The sequence below is a fragment of the Bos indicus x Bos taurus genome, chromosome 16 (genome assembly GCF_003369695.1).
Source record: "Bos indicus x Bos taurus breed Angus x Brahman F1 hybrid chromosome 16, Bos_hybrid_MaternalHap_v2.0, whole genome shotgun sequence".
Taxonomy (NCBI): domain Eukaryota; kingdom Metazoa; phylum Chordata; class Mammalia; order Artiodactyla; family Bovidae; genus Bos; species Bos indicus x Bos taurus.
This window is the reverse complement of record NC_040091.1, coordinates 48,751,281-48,778,519: the sequence shown is the minus strand read 5'-3', so window position 1 is coordinate 48,778,519 and position 27,239 is coordinate 48,751,281. Positions and strand designations below refer to the sequence as shown.

The following is a 27,239-nucleotide window of genomic DNA, read 5'->3' as shown; positions in this document are numbered from 1 at the left end:
GGCCTCCACTCTTTACTGGTGAATTTATTATTATTTTATTGGAATGATCTTTTATTATATTTGGCTGCATCAGGTCTTACTTGTGGCACACGGGATCTCTGTGAAGGTGCATGGACTCCCCAGGTGTGCTGTGTGGGCCCAGTAGTTATGGCCTGAAGGCTCAGTAATTGTGGTGCTCGGGCTCAGTAGTTGTAGCCTGAAGGCTCAGTAGCTGTGGCCTGTGGGCTCAGTAGTGGTGGCACACGGGCTCAGTAGCTGTGGCACGCAGGCTCAGTAGTTGTGGTGCGCGGGCTCAGAAGTTGTGGCCTGAAGGCTCAGTAGTTGTGGCCTGAAGCCTCAGTAGCTGTGGCCCGTGGGCTCAGTAGCTGTGGCCCGTGGGCTCAGTAGCAGTGGCATACGGGCTCAGTAGTTGTGGCCTGAAGGCTCAATAGCTGTGGCCAGTGGGCTCAGTAGCTGTGGCCTGAAGGCTCAGTAGCTGTGGCCCGTGGGCTCAGTAGCTATGGCGCTTGGGCTCAGTAGCTGTGGCCTGTGGGCTCAGTAGCTATGGCGCTTGGGCTCAGTAGCTGTGGCCTGAAGGCTCAGTAGCTGTGGCCCGTGGGCTCAGTAGCTATGGCGCTTGGGCTCAGTAGTTGTGGCCTGAAGGCTCAGTAGCTGTGGCGCTTGGGCTCAGTAGTTGTGGCCTGTGGGCTCAGTAGCTATGGCGCTTGGGCTCAGTAGTTGCGGCCTGAAGGCTCAGTAGTTGTGTGCAGGCTCAGTAGTTGGGGCGCATGGGCTTAGTTGCCCCACGGCATGTGGAATTCTAGTTCCCTGACCAGGGATTGAACCTACATTCCCTGTGTTGCACCCCAGATTCTTAACCACTGCACCACCAGGGAAGTCCCTTTCCTGGTGAATTTAAAATCCAGCAGTGGAATTAAAGCACGGCAGGGAGATGTGGGGTCACTCCAAGACCCATTGTCTGGTCACCCAGGGCTTTCTGAGATGGGGCTGTCAGGGGTGGGGTGGCTGGGCTCTTGACTCAGTTGTGTAGCTGGTGAGGTGTTTGTTGTTGGAGATTCATGTCTTTGAAGTGGGTGCCTCAGCTACCCAAAGCCGTGTTAGGGCTTACATCACAATCAAAAAGCAGACACCCGCCCTCTACACACCTTACGGAGCAACAGGAGCTGCCACTGAGCTCCAGGGTGGGAGGACCCCTGAACACGGTCTCCTAAGAGGTCTATCTCCAGAATTCCATGAGCCCCGCCTCCTAGCTACCCAGCTCATGCCTTTGAGGGTCAGCAGGCCTGGGAGACCCTGATGACCCAGCATCAGGAGAGGCCAGTTCTAGGGTCCTGTGGGGGTGGGACACCTCTCTCCAGGGAGGATGTCTGATGCTGGCAGGTCTGGGCTGGCTGGAGAGGACTTCCCTCACAGCCATGGGGCAATGAGGATGGGATCCCCCATCTCTGCCAGCAAGAGGACTGAGTCTGGCAGGTAGTAACAGGCCTCTTAGTAAAAGTCCTACGGGTTCCCAGAGGGCATCTGGGGATACTTGGAACCATGCTTGCCCTGGCTGGGGGCAGGGGTGGGTGAGGGAAGCCAGGACCCTTTTGAGTGCCTCATCCTGACCCCCGGCGGCCATCCTGAGAGCAGAGACTGGTCTAGGGGCTGGCTTGCAGCCCAGCCTCACCCTCATGCAGCCTGACATCGCTCAGAGGCAAAGATGGGACTCAGAGATGCAGCTGGACAGCTGACTGCAGAGCCCACTACCAGGCTGCATTGTGGAAGGGCCGATGCCCGAGTTTTCTGGGGGCCCGGAGGGGCCCACAGAGCCCAGGGTGCTGGCAGGGAGCCCCACAGAGCTGAACTGGGCGCTGTTAAAGTCCAACCTGGAAACCGATCCCTCTGGCCAGAACGCAGCCTCTAGGACAGTGCTGCTGAGGGTGGGGACCTGCTGATGCCGGGGTGGGCGGTGTCTTGAGTGCCTCCTCCACCCCCACCCATCTGCACGTCCACATCCTCATCAGGGAAAGCCTGGGGCTAGGGCAGTGAGTTTAGCCCCCAACTCCAGGTTGGTGACAGGTCAGGTGCTCCCCAGGCCAGGCCTCAGGTCACAAGAGAGCAGCGGCTGCACAGTCAAAAGCTTTCATCTCTGCCCACCCTGCAGTTGTGACTCAGGCTCCGTGTAAAGGCTTGTGCACTTGAGCACATGCACATGTGCATGCGCGCGCACGCACACACACACACACACACACACACACACATGCCCCCAAGCGCTCCCTCTGGCCTCTGGCCTCTGTGACAGTGGGCACCAGCACCCCATCCCCAGGCTCTGGGGCCACCCCCTTCTCTGGGTTGTGGGGCTCGTCCATCAAAAGATGAGGCTTAGGCAGTCCTGGCGTTGGGGGCCCTGGGTCCCAGGGTGGTACCTACTGTGGTTGGGGGCCCTGGCTCTCCACCCCCCTTGGCTGCCCTGGTGAACAGGCTGACTCCTTCCTGCTGGACTAGAGGTACCTGAGCAGCACCCCGGCTCTATCAGGAGACGGACCACAGGGACCCACGGGTGCCCCACCCACTGCGTCAGTGGCCAGTGTTGACAGGCAGGGTGGGCAGGGCCTCACCTGAGGAGCCAGTCTGTACCAGGATCGACTCCCCCACGTCTCTGAGCCTTGGTGCCCTCACTTGTGGAGCTGGGGTGACAGGCTGCCTGGGGCCCCAGCAGAGGCTCCCCCAGCCCTGTGGGGCCTCCGACCACCCTCCTGCCACGCTGGGCAGCTGAGGAAGCTGAATCAGGCAGTTAAAGGGGAAGGGCCCTGGCGGGAGCAATGGGCCCCTAGCCTTGGAGGAGCCCCAGAGCACAGATTCCTGGTGGACACCCGGAGGTTGCTTCAGGAAGGGTCCAGGCACCATGGGGCCGAGATGTGCAGAGGTTGGGGTCTCGGAGGTCCCATACCAATCCCACATCTTCTTTGCTTGGAGTTATTTGACCCTTTGGGTCTCAGTTTACTTGTCTGTGAAATGGGTCAATGCAGATCTAAACCATCAGGGTTTTAAGGATGACTGCTGGTGCCCAGCCTGTAAGAGGGTGTGACAGACGTTAGATGTGATGGCGACACCAGGGATGAAGCCCGAGTTTGAGAAAGCCATTCTGTCTGGAACCTGGAACAGTGGAGCCAGGGAGGGCCCGGGAGCAGCTGCCCCCAGCCCCAGAGCCTGCGGTGCCTAGGAAGGACCAGTGCCCCGGGCCCACCTTAGGGGCCCTTTGGTGGGGCTCTTGCCCTGGGCAGTGGCCTCCAATTCTAGTCCGTGCAGAACCTGAGTGACTCACCTGAGACATAGGGCTCCACCTTCTCCAAGAGGAGAGAGGGGAGCACCTGGCCTCCTATGGGCTTGAGAGGAGGGCGGCACAGAGGGCATGAGCATCGAGGTGGCCCCTAGGCCCTGGGCAGGTGCTGTGACGAGGGGAAGCTTGTAGGGTCTCCTCTGGTCCTGGAGGCCCACTCCCAGTCTGTGTGGAGCACGGACAGGATGAAGCCCCCCGTGGTGCATGCCCGTAGGGCCCAGAACAGGCAGCGGCCGTATGCACCCTGTGCCGCGTGTGGGCCTGGGCTTTGGGTGGTCCTGGCCTTCTGATTCTCGGTGTCCCTCAGGACAAAACAGGGGCAGCGCTCTGCCAGCTGTGAAGATGCACGGAAGGGGAGCTCAGCTGATGCTGAGGCTGGCCCTGACCACCCCTCCCCCGTCTCCCCCACCCATCCTCCCAGCATCTGGGAGCCTCCTGGGCTAGCTGCCCATGCCTGCCCCCTGCCTGCAGCCCTTCCTGCCTCTCCTGGTGCCTTTGTCTGGTGACAGCTGTCATGGACCGTGGAGGGGGTGACATTTGGGGGCTGATCCACCCCGGAGCCCTGTCGCTCCTCCTCAGGTGCCCAGCAAGCTATGCAAGGGAGACGCCAGGGTTAAAACCTGGAGACTCCTGGGGGCTTGAGACCCCAGCACTCACCCGGGACAGGACTTCCTGGCCTGGGGAGGGGGCCCAGGAGGAGGAGGGGTGTGTGCAGTCCCCGGAGCAGGAACTGTCAGGAGCGGGAACTGAGCCAGCCCCCAGAAGGGGTCAGGTGGGCGGAGGGAGGGCCTCATGTCCGGAGGAAGGGCCAGGAGCTCGGGGGCAGGGAGCCTCCACCAGCCCTTCCTTAGACTTCAGTAAGAAGACCCTCTGAGTGCACAGCCAGCCACCAGGTCACTACCTCCTGGGGTAGGAGGGCGTGGGGGACAGAGCCACCTGCCTGTGGGTGGTCTGGAGGGACTGAGAGGAGTGGGACCCTGAGCTGTGCCCTTCTGGTGACTCACCCCTTCCTGCACAGGTGCGCCAAGCAAGAAAATACCCCCATCCTGCTGCTGTAAGTGTGAGGAAGTGGTTGGTGGGGCAGAACCCCCAGTGAGTTAAATTCAGAAGAGCAGGTGCCGAGGGCCCCGGGGGTGACCTGGGAGGCCAGAGCTGGCATCTGAGGACAGAGCTAGAAGGAGTTCCTGGGGGCAAAGGCCCAGGTCCCCCGGTCATATCTCCAGATGGTCAGGACTTTGGATACATGCACAGGAAGTGGGTGATGCTTTGGGACAGGTGAGAAGCCTGGCACTTTGAGAGCTGAAAACGCTCTTATTCATCCTGGGACTCCCAGTCCTGCCCGGGCTCAGGCCACGGCGACAGTGCTGGTTCTCAGGCCCCAGGTGTCCCTGCAGTATAGGTAGGGTGTGGCCCCTCTGCCTTCAGGGCTGCCACCAGGGCTCAAGAGAGGAGACCTTCAGACCCGACCCTGCCTTGCGCTGGGCAGCCTTTGGTCCAAGGTACATGGTGGCCAGCTCCTCCTAGGGCCTGCCTGTATCCTGAAGGTCTGAGTGAGGCTGAGGCCACCCTTCAGCCATCCTAGTGGCCCAAGGTCCTTCGGGTCCCTGGCCTTTCTCTCCCCGAGGTCTTCAGCCACCTGCTCATTCCCCTGGTGTATTAGTCAGCTGTGCTGTGTAGCCAGTCCCCACCTACAGAGGGGCTTAAAGCGACACACATCTATTGTCCCACAGGTTCTGTGGGTAGGGAGTCCTGCATGTCCCCCCACTGGGCCCCCTGCTCAGGGCCCCACCAGCTGCACTCCAAGCATCAGCCAGGACCACCGTCGTGTCTGGGGCTGGGACCTCCTCTGGGCTCTGGTTGTTGGCAGAATTCAGGTTTAAATTCTTGTTGGCTGTTGACCCAGGGCTGCTGTTCTCAGCTCCCAGAGACCAACTGCCGCCCCCCTACCCGCCGTGGTCCCTCCCATCCTTGGCTCCTGAGGCCATCAGGACGACCGCTCCCTAATTAGGTCAGGCCCACCTGGAGAGCGCCACTTTTGATCAAAAATTTCCCAGTGTCTCGCAATACCCTGTGGGGATGGGGGCTCAACCCCAGCCCCCTCCCCCTACTACCTGTCTCTGTGTCCCTCCATCCAGCCACCTGCCAAGTCCCCAATCCTCTTGGGGGCAAGCCTGAGAGCACCCACAGGAACCTCACTGACTGATAGCTGCCCCCAGTCCCTGGCCTTCATGCCTGCAGGCATCCTGGCCAGAACTTACAGCCTGGGCCCCACTGCAGCCCCACTTCCTGAACACCAGTCTATACCTCAAAACCTCGATTTTCCTCGATTGTCTCATTATGAGTGATGGATGCCTGTGTGTTAGAAGTAACAGCCACACCCACCCAGAGCCCTGGGGTTCAGGCCAAGCGTGCTGAGCCATGTTTCTGGCTAAAGCCACCAAGGCCCACAAGAGCCTGAGCCAGGGGCTCCCAGCCCAGACCCTCGGGGGCGGCACTGGCTACACGTCCTCTGCCTGGGCTCCCCCTTCCCCTCCTGCAGAGGACCTGGGGGGCTGGACATGCTGATGGGATCCTTGGGCCGAGCCTCCCTCTGTGTAGCCCCTACCACTCCCAGTTCCCCAGCATGTAGCTAGAACAGGCCAGGAGGGGGGTTTTAAGCTCTCCTTGCTGGGGGAAGCAGCTGGGTTTGGGGGTCTTGGAAGCTTCACATCTCCTTTCACATGGTTTGGGCTCAACTGACCTTCTAGGGAGGATCCTGGCCCCTATGCCAGGGGCAGCTTTGTGCCAAAGATGGTTACATTAGAATGCATGGTTCCTTCAGAAGGGAGAGGTGGTGATCACCGCAGAGCCCCCAGGTAGGCAGATCCCCGTCTCCGAGCCCCTGGCAGTGCCGAGGGCAGTGCCATCCAGTCCTGTGGTGGGCAGGGATGGAAGTACTCCTCCTTCTGGACCACGTCCCTCTGATTCCGGGGCCTCGGCAGCAGCAGGGGCATGGCCAGAGACAGCCTGGGCAGGGTCTGTGGTGCAGGCTGGGCTGCACTGGGCCACACCCTGCTGCTCTTTCTGTTGCCAGGCTCCCTGTGGGGTCCCAGGGGAGCGCAGTCACCCCGTGTATGTCTCATCTCCACTCAGCCCTTTGGGGCGGCCCCAGGGGACCACCATGTTCCCTGAGCAAAAGTAAAACTCACTGAGCCCCAGGCGCTGGGGCCAAGGCACCATCTCTTCCCTTCGGGGTGGCCTGGCTTTGCCTTTTGAGGTCTCGGGGGCCCAGACTGGCCCCCCAGTGCTCTGGAATGGAGGCCTGTGGCCCCCACGGCCTCCCGCGGGCAGCATCTCAGAAGGAGCCGAGTGCAGCCCCATTATGGAGCTGGCCTGCGGCCCCGCATGCCGCCCCCTCCCTGCGCAGCCTCCTTGGTGTGGTCCGACCCAGCAGTGGGCAAGCTGAGGCCTGCCCTGGACTTTGATGAACAGTCATGAGGAATAAAGGGGTGGGCCGCCCGTTTTGTTGTTAGATGCAGCTAGCTGACAGCACTGGGGAGATGGAGAGAGCCAAAGTGCCCCTGGCCAGCCCACATGCTCCAGAGCATCCCTCGCTTCTGGTCCCCTAGCCGGCGAGCTTGTCCACCTGGTCCACCCTGCCCTGCAGCTGCACCCCTGCCCCCAGCCCCCCGGCCACCCACGCCCATGCCTCGCCCCACAGCACGCCAGCTCCCCGGCGTGTGCAGAGCCCCGCGCGCCCGCCATGCTGTTCGTCAGTGACCCCATGCAGCACTTCGCCTCGGTAGGTGCACCTCCTGGGTCCTTTGGGTTGACTGGGGTGCCTGTGTCTGTCCTTCTCGGGGGGCCTTGGTGGGGCTTTCGCCTGGTGGAAGAGTCACTGGGCATTCTCTTGCCTGTCCCCCCTCGTCCCCCTGGTCGGGCACTTGCTGCGAGATGGGGTGCCGCCATCCAGGGGGAGCAGAGGCAGGAGGGAGGTGCCGGCCCATCCTGGAGATGCCCTGAGGACAAGTGTCCGCTAGCGGGGCAGAACCAGTAGCCAGGAAGAGGAGGGTGGGTGGGTGTCTTGTCAGCTAGTGGCCCAGCCATGAGATGTGGGGTTTGCCATGCTCCCCAGCTTTGGACTGTCTGAACTCGGAGTCTGCCGTGCTGCCCGCCCAGCCCTTCCTCCGGCTGCAGGAGCTCAGCGTACCCTGGAGGTTGTCTTTGCTCCCGGGACTCGGGCTGTTAGGCTGCCACCACCTGCTCCCAGGTCAAGAGCATCCTCACCTGGGACGCTGCTCTATTGGCTGTGGTGACGGGGTGTTTCCTGGCAGCTGAGTTTGCAGGTCAGGGGATGGCCACAAGCTGGCCTTGAGGCCATCCTATCGCCCTTCATGAGGGCCGTTGGCTAGCAGAGAGAAGGACGGGTCTGCAGCTTGTGCCTGGCCCCTGTGTCCTGAGCCCTGGGGACTGGGGCTCATTTCCAGACGTGCTGGGTCCCTGGGGCCAGTAGGCACCAGGCTGCTAATTGAGCAGGTGGACGTGGGGTGCAGCGGCTCCCTCAGGCCTTTCTCCTGCTGGGGAGGTGGATGCAGTGGGGTCCGTGGGTACTGTGTGCCCTGTGGGAGACCCAGCAGTGGGCAGAGGGGTGGGGGAACAGCTGGACAGAGTCCAGGTGTCCCCAAGCTCTGTGAGCGGAGGACAAGCGCCGTGTGCAGAGCCACAAAGACCTGCAGGTTCTCAGTCATGTGTGTGCGTGCAAGTGTTTGTGTGCGTGTGTCTGGGCGTGTGTGTGCGTGCAAGTGTTTGTGTGCGTGTGTCTGGGCGTGTGTGTGCACGCAAGTGTTTGTGTGCGTGTGTCTGGGCGTGTGTGTGCACGCAAGTGTTTGTGTGCGTGTGTCTGGGCGTGTGGGTGACAGTGGGTGTATTCGCTATTCGCACCGTGTGTTGGGACAGGTATATGTGTTTGTGCCTGCAGGTAGGTGTCCCCAGGAGACCATGGCAAGAGTGATGTCATGGGTGTGGCCCAGGAGGGGTGAAGGGTATGTGACCTTTCTATACAGCCTGACCGGGCATTGACACCATGCTCCCACATCTGGAAGCTCCCTGGTGTCTCCACATCTTTGGTGGGAACTTTTTATCTGAAACCTGGCCCTGAGAAAGGGCAAAACCCCATGTGGCCACAGTTAGAGTCCCATCTCTGCTCACTTCACCCACCAGCCCCTGTCACTGGGCTCAGACAATGGGTTCCTGGGGAGCAGCCCCACACCCCAGACTGTCCATGCAGATGGTGAGTGAGTTGGGAGGGGCAGTCTCCTGCTGCCCAGGGTCTGTTGTCACACACAGAACTTAAGGTAGAGCCTGGAGTCCCAGGCTCTGGAAGCCAGTGTCCCTGCCCAGCCAGCTGGGGAGCCCCTCGGACACAGAGGACTCTGGTACAGCCTGTCCTCTTGCATGAAGTGGGTGTCACCGTGTAAGTCAGCTGAGGCTGCAGCTCATTGCCTTTTGAGAAGGCGGAGGCATGGTGATGCGGGGCACAGACCCTGGTTCTGGGCCATGGAGCGCCGCCTCCCTGCAGGAGCTGTAGGTGGTGGGGAGGGACCCCCTGGCATCCTCCCTGCTGCTGCTGCCCTGCCCTGGGGACCAGCAACGCCAACCCTGTCATTGCCTGGCCTCCTTGCAGACCGAGGGTAGCCGTGGGCCATCTGTTCGTTCATTAGGTCAACAGGTGCCCAGACCAGCTCTGGTGGCAGGTGGGGGCCTCCAGAGCCCCTTCTGGGGCCAGGGAGCTGGGTTGGGTGGTTCTGATTTGTAAAAGTGCCTCCGCTTCCGTCCCGGGGGAGCTTACCTCCGATCTACTCACTGTATGCAGAGGGGAAGTGGTATGAACACTCGGGGTTGAACTGGAGGTCATGTGGTCGCTCCTGTGGTTATCAGGAGCCCACTGGCCAGGAAGGAAGCATGGAGCTGTTGGGGCGCCCACTTGGTCTCCTGGGGGACCCGCCTTTCTGAGCTCTGGTTCTGATGCAGCGGCCTGCAGCCCTGTGCCGGTGGGTGACCCAGGAGGGCACATGTCTGACTCCCTGCTCCCTCCTACCGCCCATGGGTCAGGCAGGGCTGGACAGCCCCCTGCCATGGCCCATTTACTGGGGTCCTTCAGCTGATGCCGGGGTGGGGTTGGTACTGGTCAGAGCAGCCTTTCCCTCCTGCAGGGACCAGTAGCTCACAGAGAGGAAGGAGCTGAGGGCCCATGGGGTGCCTCAGATGGGACGAGCTCCGTTACCACCCGGATGGTCCCATAGTCCTTCAGGTGGGTATCCAGGGGCCCCACCCAGCTGCCTCCCAGGCCCCTGTTTCACTGTGTATCAATTTAGACCCTCACAGCATGAGACGGGCATGTTGGACGCCACTGGCTTCCCTGTGCCTGCCTCTATTGATGGGCCCAGGTCCACCTGGTCTGCAGGTTATGGAAGGCCGGCTCCTGGGTGACTGGGCCACTGTCCTGGGGGCCAGGCCCAGGATAGGGTTTGTAGGTGTGTGCTGTGTGCTGGGCAGCATGGGAGGGCACAGTGCCTGGATCTCTCGTGTATCCAGGAGCAGGGTCGTCCCCACCCCCCAGACAAGACAGCTCCTACAGGAAGGGCAGCCTTGGACAGGAGGGCTCAGGAGGGAAAGGCCAGTCAGGGCGTTAAGAAATATTAGCTGAGAGCCTACTGCCTCCCCAGGCACACCGGGCACACCAGAGGAGGACGGGATCCCTCCTGAGTTCTAGAAGCAGCCCCATCTGCAGTGCTGAGAGCAGACCACAGGAGGGCAGGGCGAGGCTGGGAGCCACGGGAGACAGATGGAGAACAGCGCAGGAGCCTTGGACCCGGAGGGAGCAGGGGAAGGGCTGAGAGCCCTGGGGTCCTGGACAGGGCTGCTGATGGGCTTGAGGTTTGGACCTAAGTGACTGGGTGAAGGGAGTCGGCATTTATGCAGCTGGGAAGCTGAAGAAGTGAGATTTAGGGTGAAAGTAAGCGTTCTGCTTTGGCTGTGTTGTGTGAGACGCGTCTTGGCCACTGTACAGGTGAACAAGAGGAGAAACAGGAGTAGAGTTTCTGAAGCTTTGGGAGGAAGTGGGAGGGGATGTCCGGTGGGGCTGAGGGCCGAGCAGTGCCACCCCGATGCCTGGGACCTGAGACACGGAGCAAGGAGGAGATGGGGAGGTGTCGGGAGGCGGCCAGCTGAGGGGGGCTTTGGAGATGACCTTCGGAATAAGGGCAGGAGAGGCACTGAGAAAAAGGTCCAGGCTTCTTGAACCTTACAGACGGGAGGACAGTGCAGAGTCTGAGTCTCGGACTGAAAGAGCCGCTTGGACACCTGGGGCAGGTGTCCCGAGTGCTGGAGGGTCTGGGCAGAGATGCCCCTGGGGAGCCCAGGGCATCAGGGTGGGCGGGGCTGCGCGCTGGAGACAAGCCGGCCGCTCCCCTGAACCTCCCCAAACTGGAGCTGAGCAGAGGGAGAGACTCTGCCAGGAGACAAAAGGGGCAGCCTGGGAAGGGAGCGGGGTGGGGAAGGCTGCTGAGGGCGGGGTGGCCAGGACAGAAGAGGGAGGGCCTCAGGGGACTCGGCAGGAGGCGTTCCGTGGATGGGAGCAGATGGGTCTGAACTGGGGGGTGCGGGCACTGGGCTAGGCTCCCTAGCTCGTGCTGCCAGGATGCAAGGCCTTGGGGCTGGGGGGAGGACTGACCGTTCCGGAAGGAGATGTCAGAGCCTGATTTGGGGGACAGAGGGGTCATCCCATCAGCTGGGCTCACCAGCCCAGGCTCCTGCTCCTTTGCCAGGTTCCACGTCTGTCCCCAAAGCACCCACGCTTTTGGCATCCCCACCGTCCCCACAGTGACTGTCCCTCTCAGTTGGTGGAAAACCCACCCTTCCTCCCTTCGCTCGGCAACACCTGGGAGCTCTTCCTGGCCCCTTTCTGCTGCACCCGCTCTCATCAGGAACCAGTCAGCCTGACCCTGACTGTGCCAGCTTCACGCAGCACATCATGGAGCAGCGTCCCTTCCCCTCTCAGTCCCCCTCAGGCCCCCGTAGGGAGAGCTCTGCTCCTCTAACCAGTGTCCTGCCCTCGGCCCTGCAGCTCCCTGGCCTGAAGGCCCTCCCCCTCCCCAATGTCTGAGTCTAGATGTCCTGGTACCCAGTACCCGGGTAGCCGGTGGCATCTTCCACCTCCTGCCTACAGAACCCCACTGGCCAGGGTCCCCCCCAGCCCCACATCCTGGGCCACCTCTGGGCTGCTTTTGTTTTTGTCTTCCTTTGTCTTCAGCCTGTAGTGAAGCCTCACTTGCCGGTTCTCTCGTTGGTTCCTCTACTACTCTCCGCTGTTCGAGCTAAGCTCCGGAGGGTGCAGCCAGCCGTGTGTTGGTGCCCGCACACTGCTGTCTCCCAGTGCCTGGGAGATGAGAGTTGAAGGGCTGAGCTGCCTCCCACACCGGGGGAAGCTGGACTGGGCCTCAGGGCTGGAGGGCGGGGCTGGGGTCCGCCCGCAGGACTTCCTGGGTAGGTGCAGGCAGTCCCTCCCCAGCGTCCCAGGGGGCTCCCCTCCCACCACCGCCTCCCTGCCCCTTCACTGTGCTTCTCACAGTCTCTCCACTGAGGAGTGTGTCCACCCTGATGATGGCCCCTCCGTGTCTTCCTGCTTAGCATCTTCAGGATGGACAGACAGACAAAAGGATGAATGGACGATACATGGGCCGGGCTCTGGGGCTGCAGGCAGTGGGGAAGGGGGCTGACCGCTCCCCAGTGGTGCTGAGGGGGAAGGCGAACCAACACCCCAACGTACCCCGGCTGGCTGTGCCTATGAGGGATCACCAAGCTCCCCACTTTCCTCGAGAATCTCTTTCTTCCAGGCACCCTGGGAGGTGTGGGACGTGGACTGGGCCCCTTTTCCAGTGGTTAAAAAAAGGCTCTGCATCGGTGGGTCACCTGCCTGTTCACGGGGCAGCTCCTCAGAGCCCAGCAGGGGCGCAGGCCGAGACCCCCGACCCACGCGGGACCCTGCGGATGCGCTTGGGTCCAGTCTGGGCCCTCACTGTCTCAGCAGCGCCATCTGCAGGCGGAGGCTCTGGCCGCGGGTCCTGCAGACACACGTCTCCCTCAGCGGCAGCGCAGCCGGAGCTTCTGGGGGCACGTTCCCCTGGTGCGATGTGTGGAAAGTTCCACACGGCCCTGGCGAGGATTGGGCAAGGCCCCGAGAGAGGAGAGCGTGTGTGCATATTTTCTGGAGGAGCGGGAGCCTTTCCCCCCAAGCACAAGTCGAATCTTGTTGGCATTTCCATCCGTTTAATCACAGACTCCGGGAGACGCTGTGGGAAATAGCAGCAGGCTGGAGGTCCCGCTCTGAGTGGGACGGGTTATCTCCAACTGAAGCCCAGACGGCCCGTCAGTCACTTTCCTCTGGGCGAGGTTGTGCCCAAGCTCAGACATGCCTGCCAGGGAAGATCGGGAGTTGGAAGTTTCATGCTCTAGATTTTGAAAGTCTGGTCTTGGTATCCTCCTCTGGGGAGCAGGGGGTAGAGGTCAGAGCAGACGGAGCATGCCAGAGGAGGGGGCGCCTGGCTGACCCTCCCCAAGCAGAGCCTCTGAGATCTGACCCCAGGTCCTCAAACCTGGGGTGACTTGAACCTTCCTCCAGTGCGGGGAGCAAGATGAAGGGGGTCACCAGGGTGGAGGCCTGGGTTAGGAGGTACTGTACCTGGGATGAGAATGACAGGCTGGGGTTCGCACTGTAGGAGGTGACATCTGAGCCCAAGGGAAATCGGGAGGGGCCACAGGGCAGGGGGCCCAGCACCTTGCACCCAGCCCCCATCCGATCTAGATGCACGCTGTGGTCCCATGAGGAAGACACAGATAATGCTACTGTAAGTCCCCTACATGCGAACCTTTGAGTTGCAAACTTTCAAAGATGCAGTCATGTAAGTTATTCACGTGTCTGGCGTCCACTGTCACGTGTGTGCGTCCTCTCCAAGTGGTTGAGCTTTCGTGTCTTTACTGTATCAAGTATGGTGGTGCAGTGGCTTCATTTCAAGCCCAGGAGGTCCAGAAGCACGTGCGAAAGCAGTGGTAGTGCAGCTGGTACCGCTAAGAAGACTCAGAACGCGGGAAATGGCAGGTGGGTTTTCTTTTTCAGTGCACTTTTAAATTATTTTATTTATTTTTGGCTGCCATGGGTCTTCGTTGCTGCGTGTGGGTTTTCTCTGGTTGTGGCGAGTGGAGGCTCCTCTCTAGTTGCAGTGCGAGGGCTTCTCTTGTTGCGGCTCGAAGGCCCCAGAGCGCCGGCTCAGCGGTTGGTGACCCTTAGGCTTAGTTGCCCCGGGACACATGGGGTCTTATTTCCTGGACCAGGGATCGAGCCTGTGTCCTCTGCGAGGGCAGGCAGGCAGATCTGTACTGGCAGGGGATTCTCAACCGCTGGACCACCGGGGAAGTCCCGGGGGTTTTCTTTGTTTGAGGAGACACTCTTCCTTTCTGAGGAACAAGACTGGAATGTAGAACGGTGCACAAAGGTTGCAGCAGCCCAACCGTTCAGAGTGCAGCCCAGTGCTGCCGTGTCATCTGAGACGAGAGGAAAAGAGCTGCTCCCCAGTCATCCCTGGATCATTTTTTCAGGAGGGTAGATAGAATTGAGTCCAGCAAGGAACCAGAACCCGTGCCATCCGCGGCAGGCGGGAGTGACATTGCAGCTTGCCCTCCGTCTTGTATTGCTGACAACCCTTCTGCTCTACCATCTCCCACCTCCGCTCCTTCCTCCAGTCAATGACTCTTGCCTGTTAACTCGATGCCAGTCCCTGTGTGCCAGCTGTTGTACTGTATTTTCCAAGGTACCATGAGATTAAAATGTTTTCTTTAATTTTTGTGGTTGTTTTTTTATACATTATTTGTGTGAAAAGTATTTTAAACATATTACAGTACAGTAGTATATATAGCTGATTGTGTTAGCTGGGTACTTAGGCTAACTTTTCTGGACTTATGAACAAATTGAACTTAACGAATGAGCTCTCAGAACGGAACTTGTACATATGTAGGGGACTTACTATATTTACCAGATTTCCGAAGAGAAGTCCCCCGCCAGACCACGCAGACGGGTGCAGTAGGGTGATGTGGCTCCCATGGCAGGAGGTTCCCCTACCTGGAAAGGAAAGGATGGGTCTGTGGGCCGTGCCTTTTGGGCTCAGCTGTGGCCCTTTGCCTGGAGGGACCAGCCAGGCCAGGCTGCTGGAGAAGGCTTTCTGGGGATGTGGGCCTAGAGCAGGGCCTGGAGGGAGTAAGGAAGAAGCAAGAGGGGACAGAGAGCCCCTGCTGTGAGCTGGAGGGCTCAGGGCTTCCCTGGGGTGAAAGGCTGAAGTGTTCTCTGGGGGAGAACAGCCAGCCAGTGGGGAAGCCTTGCACAGCTGGAATGCTGGTGTGCAGACGAGGGCAGCCTAGAGCCTGTCCTTGGGGTGGTGAAGACTGTCTGCAGACCCTGGTGCAGTGCTAGATGCAGGGTGGGAGCTGCAGGCTTGGGGGACTTGGGTGCAGCAGACAGGCAGGTGGAGGCAGCATGAGTGAGTCTGCCGGGACCCAGCAAGGTTCAGAGGGAGGGAGGGAGAGAGGGAGGGAGAGAAGAAAGGAGAGAGGGATGGAGGGAGGGAAGTAACGAGGGGAGGGAGGGAAGGAGACTGGGAAGTGATGGAGGGAAGTGAAGAGGAGGGAGAGGGAGGGAAGGATGGAAATCAGGAGGGAGTGAGGGAAGGAAGCTGAGGAAGTTGTGAAGCCTTGGGCTGTTGGGTCGCCGCCTTGCACATCTGGGAAGGACACGGGATTGTGCTGGGACCTGCGTTTAGGCTTCCTGGGTTTTTGGGAAACATCTTATCTGCCTGTTGTCAGGAGTCTCGGGGAAAGGATGGGGGACATGGATAGGGCCGACTTGGCAGCCAGACCTCCCTGCTGGTTCTCGAGGGTCCCGCACATGATCCCTGTGAACCTAGCTCAGGTCAAAAACCAAGAAGAGCTTAGGGGGGTGTTGGGGAGGGCCGCCAGGCCAGCTGTCACCTGCTTGCTCTCCACACAGAGCAGTCCTACTCCTGGCCTGATGTAAATCCAGGGAGACCCGCTTTCAGCTTCTAAAACAAACTGAGGGTCAAGGGTGTGAGACCTTTGCCATGGTTTCTACAAAGGTGCGGAGGCTTACAGCCAGAGGAAAAGGGACAGCCCCACCTCCCAATTAAAAAAAGATAAACTGATCCTTTAGTTCCTTTCAGTCTGCTGGGAACTTAAATGCCACTGCCTCTCCTGCTGCCTCTCCCTCTCCCGGAAGGAGCAGGGACAGGCACAAAGGGCAGCCCAGAAAAGCGTCTTCCCAGGATGCTGCTAGCTTCTCTAGAATCCTGCATTTCCGCCCCAACCCACTCCCCGGGGGGCAAACCTGCGCCCACATGGGCGCCCTGGGACGTAGCCAGCAGGCGTTCCGCTGCTTGGCTGCTGTCACCAGGGCTCGTGACCTCTTGAGAACACAGTGGCCGAGCCGTGCAGCCAGGCCACCTGGTAGAGGCAGGGCTGGGATGGGCCAGTGGGGTCTGGAAGCCCTGGGATGGACAGGGGCCCCCAGCGCTCCCTGGAGGCAGGACCTGGGCGCTGCCCCATTTGGTGGAATTTCAACCCTGCCTGTGGGGGAGGGACCAGCTCTTTGTCAAACTGTTCTACCCTCTGCCGGAAGGGGGGCCGTTTTAAAGAGCCAAAGGTGTGGCAGACCCTCCCCCTCCCCCACTCCCTCCTTGAGCAGGCTTGGCTCCTGCGGGGACAGGAGCTTCAGGTCAGCAAGTGCTCCTTGCCACTTTTCTCTCCCATATACCCCACATACTGGCTGTACTCAAGGCTCTGATAAGGTCTGCACTTGGGCCACGGCACACACTTCAGGGCCATGAACTCGGTGCTGGCCAGCTGCTTCTGTGACTGCAGGCATGCAGGAAACTCAGCTGGCTTTTAACATAGAAATAGGAAGTAGAGCAGGAGGAGGGCATCCGATGGATGGCCCACTGTGGTGGAGGAGCCCTGTGCTAAGGTCAGGGCTCCCATGCCTCGGGGAAGTTTCTCTCTCCCCACCCTGCTCCCTGGACAGTGGGATCCCGCAATGATGTGTCTCGTCCTGGGTCCCTGTTCACGCTGGTCCCCACCAGACAGACTCTTTGGCACTTTCTGAGTTGTCCTGTCTTTTTTGTCCCTTGCTGAGTCCCTTCTGATCTTTTCTGGGACAGACCCTCAGGGCCTTGGGAGGGCACCCTGAGTGACAGTCTTCTCCTCACCAGACCTTAAATGAATAGGAGAAACCTTAAAAGCATGAAACTTCGGTTTCTGCCGGAAATGCGGGAGAATTCAGGATGGGTGAGCTGGCCTTCCTGTGGCTTGGAAAAGGAGGAACTGGAAATGATGCTGTCCACATGGTAGCTCTCAGGACTGTGGCCTTCGTGCCCACCTGGGGCAAGTGAGGGAGAGAGAGCTGGTAGGAACAACAGCAGACGCTTCCGTGCACGCTGGGTGCTGGGCACCCTTCTCAGCTTTTTAGTATATTAACTGCTTGACCCTCAGAAGCCATTGGTGAAAGGTGGGCATGGATGCAGACCCACACAGGTGTTCATCACTGTGTCAGTTACTCTACTCAGAGAAGCAGCAGAGGAAGCCCTGGAAAACAGAAATGGGGGGAGAGAGCCTGGGAGGCTTCGGGGAAGAGGTGAGGCTTGAGAGCTGGTACGGTAGAGGAGACAGTTGGCATTGGGGGTGAGTGGGAGTGGGAGACAGCACGAGCAGAGGCCCTGGGGCACCACCTGTAGGGTCACTAGGAGGCTGGAAACGGGCTCCCTCAGAGCTGTCGTCACCGCCCAGAGGTGCAGGTGTGTCGTTGCAGCTGAGACAGATGCTCCCTGAATCAGTGTTTGAGCTCCGTGTTTCCCAGTTCCCTCTGCTCAGCCTCCAGAGTTGTTTTAAATTTTACTGACAAGTTTTTCTGTTGCCGTGCTCACTAAAAAAATGTTTTACTCCAGAGATCAGTGCTTGTCGTCCCTGATTGTAAATCTGTGCTGGATCCCTGACCGTGTGGTCTGTTGGTGTCTGATCTTAGCATCCTGGAGCCTTGTTGAAGATGGTCATGGACACAGAGAGGCACGAGATTAGGAGGGGTGGAGACACAGGCTGTAAAAGGCAGTTTATTTTCCAGGGACACCCCCCAAAATCATTTGAGATGGTTTACAAATGCTAAATAGATAAACACGTGAAATGGGATACTTATAAACCTACAGAACACAGCTCACAGTGGAAGGATGGACCCAGTGGCGCCTTGGTTCTGGAGACGGCTGATTAGGATGGCGATTGGTGGGGGACAGAGGAGGACGCAGAGGGGGAAGCCTCCCTGCCCTCCCTGCGACGGAGCCCAGCCCCAGGGCAGGCAGAGGCACTTTGGGCACAGGGGGCCACTCCCACCAGGGTCTCCCAGGAGGGCTGCCCTGGGCTGAAGCTGCCTTTGGCCCCAAAGTGCGCCTAGCACTCAGGTACAATGGACATGTGTGATTTGGGGGGTCTACTTGTGAGTTCCAGGATCCGGTTCATTCAACCCAGAGCTTCTGAGCATCCAGTCTGGGGCTAATTTGTGCCGGGGAAAACCCGCAGCCAATCAGGAGGGACTGAAGGGAGGCCCCTGAGGCTGGGGGCTGGGTACAGGGGGGTGGGGTGGGGCAGGAGCTGGGACAGGATGCCACCCAGGGACAGTCCCCTTTGGACCTCTCCCCACTGCTTTTTGGGGAACCCCATCCTTTCCCTGGGACTCCCGAGGCCAAGCGGGGTGTCCATCCAGGGGGCGGGGCCGCCTCGGTCCCTGCTCTCCCTCCCCATCTAACCTCCTCCCTCTGCTGACTCGCCTGAAGTGGGACCCTTTGCCCCACCCCTGTGTGTGCTGAGCACGTGCATGAACACGCCTTCCCCGATGCGGGACCCAAGGTCCCACACAGAGCAAAAATGGGGCCACCCTAGATTCCTGCCGGAGAAACACTGACCTCAGGAGCAAGCCCGGCTGCCCTTTGGAGGCTGGGACATAAACCTAGGCGCTCTAAACCCAGAAGCCCTGCCCGTGTGGGTTTGCAGACCGTAGGCACCCAGAGGGCAGCTCTGGCCCATCTCCCCCGGCTCAGCGTCTTGCTCTAAGTAGACAGAGAGCCTCAGGAGAGCGTTTGTGGAGCAGACGGACAGGACCGTCTGGGAGGGGCTGCGTGGTCCTGGCGGGAGAGGCCCCTGGGGTGTTGTCCTGCTCAGCCAGAGGCATCGAGGGTTGGAGTGGGCTGGCTTGGCCAACCTCCTCTCAGTGCTCCCACCCCACCCGCCCGCCCACTGGGCATTGAGGCCACAGAGGCAGGCCGGGCGCTTCTTCAGACGCAGGAGTAGAGGCCACCCGCCGGCTCCCGACTCCCGCTCACGGCCCTCTTTGGGTCGGGCCCAGAGCCTTGCACGCGCATGTAGGTACTTGTGGACCGCCGCGGGCCGGGCGTGTCCCGATCAGCCCACTCTCTTGGGAGTTCTTATTGAAAGCAAAACAAACCAAAAAAGTCCTGGTTTTGCCCAAGTTCCTCGCTGCTGCCAAGTGGGTCTCGTCTCAGCTTCCGGGGAGTGGGGGAGGGGGGCCTCTGGTTCTGGAGAACCCCCGTCCCCCACAGGCTCTGGTGGGTGCACCACCCTGGACCTCGGGCACTACGCTGGCCTCCCCTCCCTCCCCCCAAGTCCAGGCTCCTGTTTAGCAGCTGGGTCTGGAGGGCGGGGGTCCCCAGCAAGGCTCCTGTCAGGAGGAAGGAAATTCGAAGTTTCCTGTGGGCAGGAAAGAAAGGGCCCTTCAGGGCGGAGGTGCCTCGCTTCTAATCTTCGGGTTCCCAGCTGTGCTCAAAGCCACAGGGAAAAGCCGCAGGGACAGCTGGCTCAAGGGTATGGGCATGGTGTCCCTAGGGAAGCACGAGGGAGGAAGGGTCAGCCCCAGTGTCCCCAGGGCCGCATCTGCCCCTGTGAGCCAGACCCAGCACAGGGCCACTGTCCTCGGGCTTCCGGGCGGGTGGGGGGGCTTCCCAGGACCCCAGACCACAGGAAGCCCCTGAACCTAGGTTGGAGCAAGAAGAGGACCTGCAGAGGGGGCAGGACCCTCTCTGGACTCGGTGGTCCCACATCTCATTAAGGTCTCCTGCACAGGGGCCAGCCTGCTGGAAGTCATCCCCCTCCCTGCTTTGTGGCTGCTGGGCGTGTAGATCCTATCGGCCCGGCTCCTTTTGGTTCAATGACTAATTCCCTGGCACCCGCCTCAGATCTGAAAAGAATGTGGACAAGTTAAAATCTGAACACGTTGTCGTGGGGCAGCCTCCCGCCTCTCCTGAACTGGGAGGCAAGGGCTGTTTGCCCTGCTGGCCTGAGCCATCTTCCTGTTGGGGATGGAGCAGGGGGGGACAGACCTGAGACCCCTGGTTTGGGCCACCTTGCTCAGGACATAGGATGCTTCTGCGGCCAAGATGAGGAAGGCTCCCTGCAGCCTTCAGTGGAGGCACAGGGAAGACCCTCCAGAGGGGCCATGCTCACCGCCTAGAAAAGAAAAACAATGAGAGTGGGCTGGGACTCCTCCCCCCAGGACCCACAGGGCTCTCAGCCTCCTGTGATGGGGGAGCAGGCGTACATCCCATGCTCATTCCTGGGCATCCAGATGGTGGGAGGGGCATCCTGCTGCCCCCCACTCCTCCATCCATCCCTCCAACTATCCATCGATCCATCCCTCTGCTCCTCCCCCATCCCTCCCTTCCTCTGCCCATCCATCCACACATCCATCCGCCCCTCTATCCATCTATCCCTCCCTCCCTCCATCCATCCACCCACCCATCCCTCCTTTCACCATTCGTCCCTCCATTCTTCCATCCATTCATCCACCTATCCCTTCATCCCTGTACCTGCTCACTCTCTTGTCCAGCAACCCTCTTTTTTGAGGGGAGGAACCCTCTTGAGTAACCACACCATAATGAGAAATGCACTACACCCCTAAAGGGCGTGCTGATAATTTAATAGTAATAATAGTAATAACAATAATTTCAGCTACAAGTCCCTCATAATTAATAGTAATAACAATAATTCCAGCTGTAAGTCCCTCATTGGCTACTGATTGAGGATCCTGTGCCTAATGTCCAGGAGAAACGGAATGCAAACCGCATATATAATGTTGCATTTTCTGGTAACCACATTAAAAATGGTGAAAAGAAACAATGGAAATAATTCAAGAATTTATTTCACTTATCCCAAACTATGCTCATTTCAGCATGCCATCGATATAAAACTGTGAACAAGATATTTTATCTTATTCTTTTCGTTGGCACTAAGTCCTTGGAGTCGGTTCTCTATGCTCACAGCACAGCTCAGTTCACACCGGCTGCATTTCCTGTGTCCATGTGGGGATACATTGATGCCCGTGGGACAAGGTCTGTCCTTGTGGGGTCTGAAGTCCAGTGGGGAGGCATAAACCAGGGGGGCACAGAGCAGAGCTCTCCTGGAGAAAGGGGGTGTGAGAGCACTTGGGATCCCCAGATGGGCCCTCGGGAGTGAGTGGCTGTCAATCCCCCCATCCCCAGAACAACCTGGGCTCAGGAGAGGCGAGGATCCGCAGGGTCCGTTGTTTTGTTTTCAATAGCTTTACTGAGTTACAATTTACTTACCACACAGCTCAGCTGTGTTCAGTTCAGTGTTTGCAGTATGCAGTTTGAAGTATGCCGTTCAGTGTTTTTTAAATATATTCACAAAACAGAATCATAGAGAACAGACTTAGAGTTCCCAAGTAGGTGGTAGGTAAAGGATGGAATGATTGAGAGTTTGGGGTTAGCAGATGCAAGCTATTACATATAGAATGGATAAACAATAAGGCCCTACTGTGTGGCTGCTGCTAAGTCGCGTCAGTCGTGTCTGACTCTGTGCTACCCCGTAGACAGCAGCCCACCAGGCTCCCCCGTCCCTGGGATTCTCCAGGCAAGAACACCGGAGTGGGTTGCCATTTCCTTCTCCAATGCATGAAAGTGAAAAGTGAAAGTGAAGTCGCTCAGTCCTGCCCGGCTTTTAGCAACCCCATGGACTGCAGCCTACCAGGCTCCTCCGTCCATGGGATTTTCCAGGCAAGAGTACTGGAGTGGGGTGCCATTGCCTTCTCCCTACTATATGGCACAGGGAACCATATTCAACATCCTGTGATAAACCAGAATGGAAAAAAATATGAAAAAGATGTATAGATGTGTATAACTGAGTCACTTTATTGTACAGCAGAAATTAACACATCAGGTATCAGCTATACTTCAGTTTAAAAATGCACAGATACGTGGACCCATCACCACAGTCCATTTTAGAACACTTCCATAGTCTCAGAAGGGAGCCTGCACCTGAGCCGTCCCCCTGCAGCACCCCCAGCCCTGGCCGCCCCCTGCCTGTGTCTCTCCCCCGGGTCTGCCGCGCCTGGACCGTCATGTCAATAGAGAGAAGACATCTGAGGTTTTGTGTCTGCACCTTTGCATGGTGTGTTTCTCCTCTGGGTTGTGGCATCAGTAGCTCATTTCTTTCTGACGGTGGAGGAATAATATTCCATCACACGTACTCTGCAGTTTGTTCATCCACTTGCAAGGTGGGCAGTGGGCACTGGGCCCCCTTCGTCTTACAGGTGAGGCACAGAGGGTAGGAAGGCTGTGGCGGGGGTAGTACAGCGCTGACCAGGGAAGGAAGCTCAACGGGACAGTGAAGTGGGGTCTGCCCTGCAGGGCTCCCTGTCCCACTGGTTTACAGGGAGTATGAATGGCCCTGGAGGTTCAAACAGAAAAGGGATCCGCTTAAGGGATCTGTCCAATGGCAGTTTCAGCCAGGGCATCATGCCTGTGCCCTGATGGCCTCACCCAGTCTGGCCGTTCCTGATGGGGAGGGTACAGGTGGGCCTGGAGGCTCTGCCTCACTGCCAGACGATCTGCACTGGGTGGCAGTCTGCCACTGGGGCTGGGGCACCCACTTCGGTGAGGCACAGTGGGCAGGAGGAGTGGGGAGCAGTGGCTTTGCTAAGAACCAGCCACCTGCCGTCCGTCACCAGTCACCTCCCGGCTCCATCATCACCAGGGCCAGCCGAAGTTCCTCCAGGCTGGGCAGACCTCAGGGGAAGAGTCACCTCTCCAGGCTGGGAGGGGCCCAGGGGAATGCGTGCCTGGGGAGGAGTACTGAGCAGGAGGGGACTCTGGGTCATGGAGCCCCAGCCTCCTGAAGTGCAGAGGGGTGCTGAGCATGGGTTGCCCCAGGGCGGAGTTTCTCCTGACCATCCATGGGAGGAACTTGCTCTTTTATTTTTCACTGTGGAGAAGAGGACAGAGCAGGAGGGCTCCTCTCCCGCTGTCTGGTCCTGCCCCCCTCCTCCCACTGTCCCGTCCTCCCCGCCACCTCTGGTCCTCCCCCCACCCCTAACCCTCACCCCACTAGGGGGACTCCAGGCTCTCTGCCCACCAGACGCAAGTCCCCCAGTTCACAGTCCCCAGGTTATCACCCGCTCTCCAGCCTCAGTCTCCTCATTTGCAAGTGGGGGCGGCAACGCCCACCCCAGGTGGTGAGAAGGAACAGCTCCGCGGAGCGCAGCTGGCACAGAGAAGGAGCAGTTTAGCATTCGAGGTTAGAGCCGGTCTGGTCCCTGTCGGCTACTGTGTCATCCTCTGAACCACCTCCTGCTTGAAGCCTCCCCCCCCTCAGCCCCCCGACCCCGCCATCGGGAGGGGGTCTTCCGTGCCAGCCCTCCTGGGGGGCTCTGCCCTGCCTTGCCCTCAAGGCACTGAATCATGGGTTGGCACCCCCTCCCTTTGCTGGGGTCTCCTTTAAGCTCCTGGCAGGGACTGATGGTCGGACCCCGCAGAGGGTGACCCAGGGGACACGCCCACACGGTGAGGCTGAGTTCCTGTTCCTTCTGTGTGTGGAGGGTGTGGAAGATGCTAGCAGAGGGGACTGTGGGGGTGGGGGCGGGGGCGGGGGTGCGGCATTCAGATGCTGATGGATGGAGGCAGCCTGTAGGGGCCCTTCGAAAGTGACTCTTGGCTCAGCCACCATCCAGCCCCCAACCCTACAGGGCTGGATCCCCAGAGCCTCTTGGGCAGCCCCTGCATTGGACGGAGCCTGGTGTGTGCCCCCTGCACCCTGGGGCACCCTCTTTCTGCCTGGTTCCCTGGGGCAAGGTCTCCCCACTTTGAACTGAAGGGGGCGGGGGGTTGGGGTGGCAAGAAATGAGGATGCTGAGCCAGGTGCTGCCCCCAGAGAGTGCAGCCAGGGCATCAGCCCTGGGAGCTGCCCCCACAGGCAGCTCCCTCCAGGTGCGCTCAGCAGAGCCCCAGGAGCCCTGGCACCCGGGAGGCTGATGGAGAGAGGAGGGCGAGGTGAATATGTCAGTTTATCCCAACACAAGTAGTGACCTGTCGGGGTGGGGGGGTACCGAGGAAATATTTGGGATGACTGAGCCGCTGGCCCTTTAAGGCTCCTGTAACAGGACACCTCCCCGGACGGGATGGCTTCCACTCTCCAGCCTGACTGTGTGTCTCCCCCTCCCTCCTCCCCTTCCCGCCAGTCCCAGTTCAATTTGCTGAGCAGCACCATGGACCAGATGAGCAGCCGCGCGGCCTCGGCCAGCCCCTACACCCCAGAGCACGCCGCCAGCGTGCCCACCCACTCGCCCTACGCGCAGCCCAGCTCCACCTTCGACACCATGTCACCCGCGCCCGTCATCCCCTCCAACACTGACTACCCTGGCCCCCACCACTTCGAGGTGACCTTCCAGCAGTCGAGCACAGCCAAGTCGGCCACCTGGACGGTGAGTGGTGCCCAGGGCAGGGAGGGGGTGACCACATACACCCGTGTCCGCTCAGGGTTCCCACCTGGCCAGGAGGAGCATCAGGCAGGAGGCGGGTCTCAGGGCTGGGCAGTCTGGGCGTGCCCAGCCCTCGGACGCGTGGCCAGAGTGGGCCAGCCTCCCACAGAGCCGCCCACAGCACCCCAGAGGGGATGGACATGTCCCTCATCCCCCGTGAGGACAGAGGCAGACTGTTTTCATCAAGACTGCCTGGCCAGCATCCCTGAGCTTGGGTGGGGGCTCTGGTTTGAATTCTGTCCTGGGTGGACAGGAGGCTCCCACCTCAGACACCTGAAGCCATCTGAGCTCGGTCCCTGGGTCCACAGAGGCCACCTCCTCCAGGCAGTGCAAGGCTGGCGAGAAGCCTCTGTCGTAGGCATGTTTAGGCGTTGCCCACTCTGTCTCTGGGTTGTCATCTCCAAGTGTGGGTGTGAGACAGGAGGTCGAGATGGAGCCCCAAGGCTGCGGACCCCAGGCCCTGCCACAGCGCCCTTGGGCACATCTGCATGTTCCTACCCACCACCATCAAGATTTTGCCAACTTTGAGAACATCCCACACACCCATGGTTGCTGCTTCCCAGAATTGCTATTGTGAATTGCTATTGCCGTAAGCTCTTTGAATTTATGTTAACCCTTGAAACTGCCTACAATCCAGAAGGTAGAATCTGTTACTGACCCATTTATAGTCCAGGACTGGCCTTCCCAGGTGGCGCTAGTGGTAAAGAACCCACCTGTCAGTGCAGGAAACCCGAGATGTAAGTTCGATCCCTGGGTTGAGAAGATCCCATGGAGGAGGGCATGGCAACCCACTCCAGTATTCTTGCCTGGAGAATCCCATGGACAGAGAAGCCTGGTGGGCTACAGTCCACAGGGTGGCAAAGAGTCAAACTCGACTGAAGCGAATTAGCATGCATGCAGGATAGTCTAGACCGCCTTCTCAGAGTTATGCAGAGGCCGGCGGGGTGGGGTGGGGTGGTGGTGCTGACGTGGGAACCGCACTGTCCCTACTGTTGGCTGAGAGAGAAACAGGCTGCCTGATGTCCCCGCTGGGCACAGTAAAGGCTATAGAGACTCCGAGACCCCTGGATACACTAGCAGCTCACCTCTGAGCATTGGGTACACAGGGCATGGGGCAGGAAAGGGCACCCCAAGGACCTGCCAGTCTCCTGCCTGCCCCCAGGAAGGGAAAGTGAGCCTGGCCATGGGGCCACATCACCTTCTCCAGGAACAGCATCTCCGTGCTCACTCATAGCTCCTGGCAAAGGACCCTGGAGCAGAGGAGGCTGGGCTGTGTCCGGGGGCTGGTTCTGGCCCCCATGGGAGTGCTGAGAAGGTGACACTAAGGTTCTGCCACTTTAAGAACTGGTTCCCACTGTCCCCAGTGCCCACTGGCCAGACTGTGGTTTTCCCACACTCTGGGGAACCAGAGATGGGGCGGAGCAAAAGGCAGCCTGGGCAGCCCCCTACAGCTATTTCTGAGTTCTTGCTTGAGCAGTGGGCTCCCCCAGATGCTGACCGATTGCTGAGTCAAGGCTCAGACTGACTCCAGGGCTTGCAGTGGCCAAGGGAGCACCTGGTCCTGTTGGTGCCCAGATGGCCTCATCTGCAAATGTTCATTCCTTTGCTCTATTGGTGAAGGAGATAAGGCTTAAATGGGATGGTGCCTGTGCTGCATGGGGCTTAGTGCTGGCATGTCTTTATTATTTCCTTAGATGATGGGGGTGCCACGGAGCCTGGTCCTCCTGGACAAAGTTGTTTACCCAAAGCTGCACCTGCCAGGGATTCTTTATGGCCTGTGGGGTCCTGCTCCCCACACCCCTGCTGTGAGGTCTGGCCCTCGAGACATCACTGCACTTGCACACCTCAAGCAACAGGAGGCCCACTACCGCTCTTATTCCAAGTTCCCACTTGCTTCTTAAGCCCTTTCTCTCTCTTCTAAGCAGAAGGATCCCGGTCCCTTCTTCACTGACATTCTGTCATCAGGGCCCAAGTTGCTGGTTCTTAGGAGTCCTGGTGGGCAGCTTGTGGGGGTCCTGGCTCCCTTCCTTTCCACTGTTTGAGGATGCTGGTGGAATTTCTGTCGCATCTTGGGGGCTTGGAGCACCTGGAATGGTCTGAGCTGGTCCTCGGGGAGGGATGGGAGCTGCCCCTTGGTGCCTGGTTGCCTCTACCGTCCCCTGCCAGGCGTGTGACCTTAGGGCTGGAGGGGCTCATGCCTTGGCCACAGTTGTGCTGGCCCTAAGTGGTCGCATGGGTGGTCTGTCCAGGGCGCAGAGGAAGCCTCGCTTGCCCCAGTGGCTCTGCCTCCAATCTCCAGCCCTTCTCACCCCCCAGAGCCCAAGCAGTGGATACCTCCCTCCCTCCCTTCCTCCCCACACCTCCCACTCTCCACCATGGCTCATGGAGCTGAGTGAAGGAAGACGGTGCTCACAGATCCCCTTCTCTGGCCCTTCTCCATGCCAGGGTAGAGATGGGACAAACATTGATAATGAGATTTTTGGCACCTCGGTTCTGGGAGCGGACCCCGTCCCCACAGGCTCTCCTCCTTGCCCAGAGAGGGGGCAGATGGGCAGCCAGCTCCTGGTGAGGACGGAGACCACTGGGCATCCTCCCTGCTCACGGCTGCGGGGCCCTGGCTGTGCAGGCACTGCCCAGACTTGCTGCTCGGGCTTGCGATCCTGGCTTCCGCTGTGCCGCCCGCTGCCCCCTACGCCAGCCTGCTGGTAACTGATAGATAATTCATATTTTTCTCAAGTGCAATTCCAGATTGACTGCTGCCTTCACTCCTCTCCCTGCTCAGGAAAAACACCCTCACCAGTCCCCACACGGCTGCAGCTGTTAATGGGGTCTTTGGCTTCTGTTTGGCCGATGCCCCCTGCGAGTCCCACAGCCCTGGATGGATCTGCTCTGACCTGTGTGCCTTAGACTTCAGGTCTCATACCCACACTGAGGGCTCAGAAGGGCCTGGAGCCCTCAGCTCATAGGATATGTGCACATATGCGTGCATGA

General features: G+C 59.5%; 1 protein-coding gene across 4 annotated transcripts in view; it reads left to right on the top strand.

Annotated features, from left to right (window-relative positions):
- The window catches only part of TP73 (tumor protein p73), a 73,495-nt gene that overhangs the window by 29,011 nt on the left and 17,245 nt on the right, over positions 1-27,239 (top strand). For 3 of the 4 annotated variants that reach the window (XM_027565107.1, XM_027565106.1, XM_027565108.1), the window contains exon 4: positions 23,949-24,191. In XM_027565107.1, coding sequence (XP_027420908.1) covers positions 23,949-24,191 — 243 coding nt within the window. Of the gene's footprint in view, positions 1-6,838; positions 7,104-23,948; positions 24,192-27,239 lie in introns of those variants that run through there. The other variant, XM_027565109.1, reaches the window with a different exon arrangement.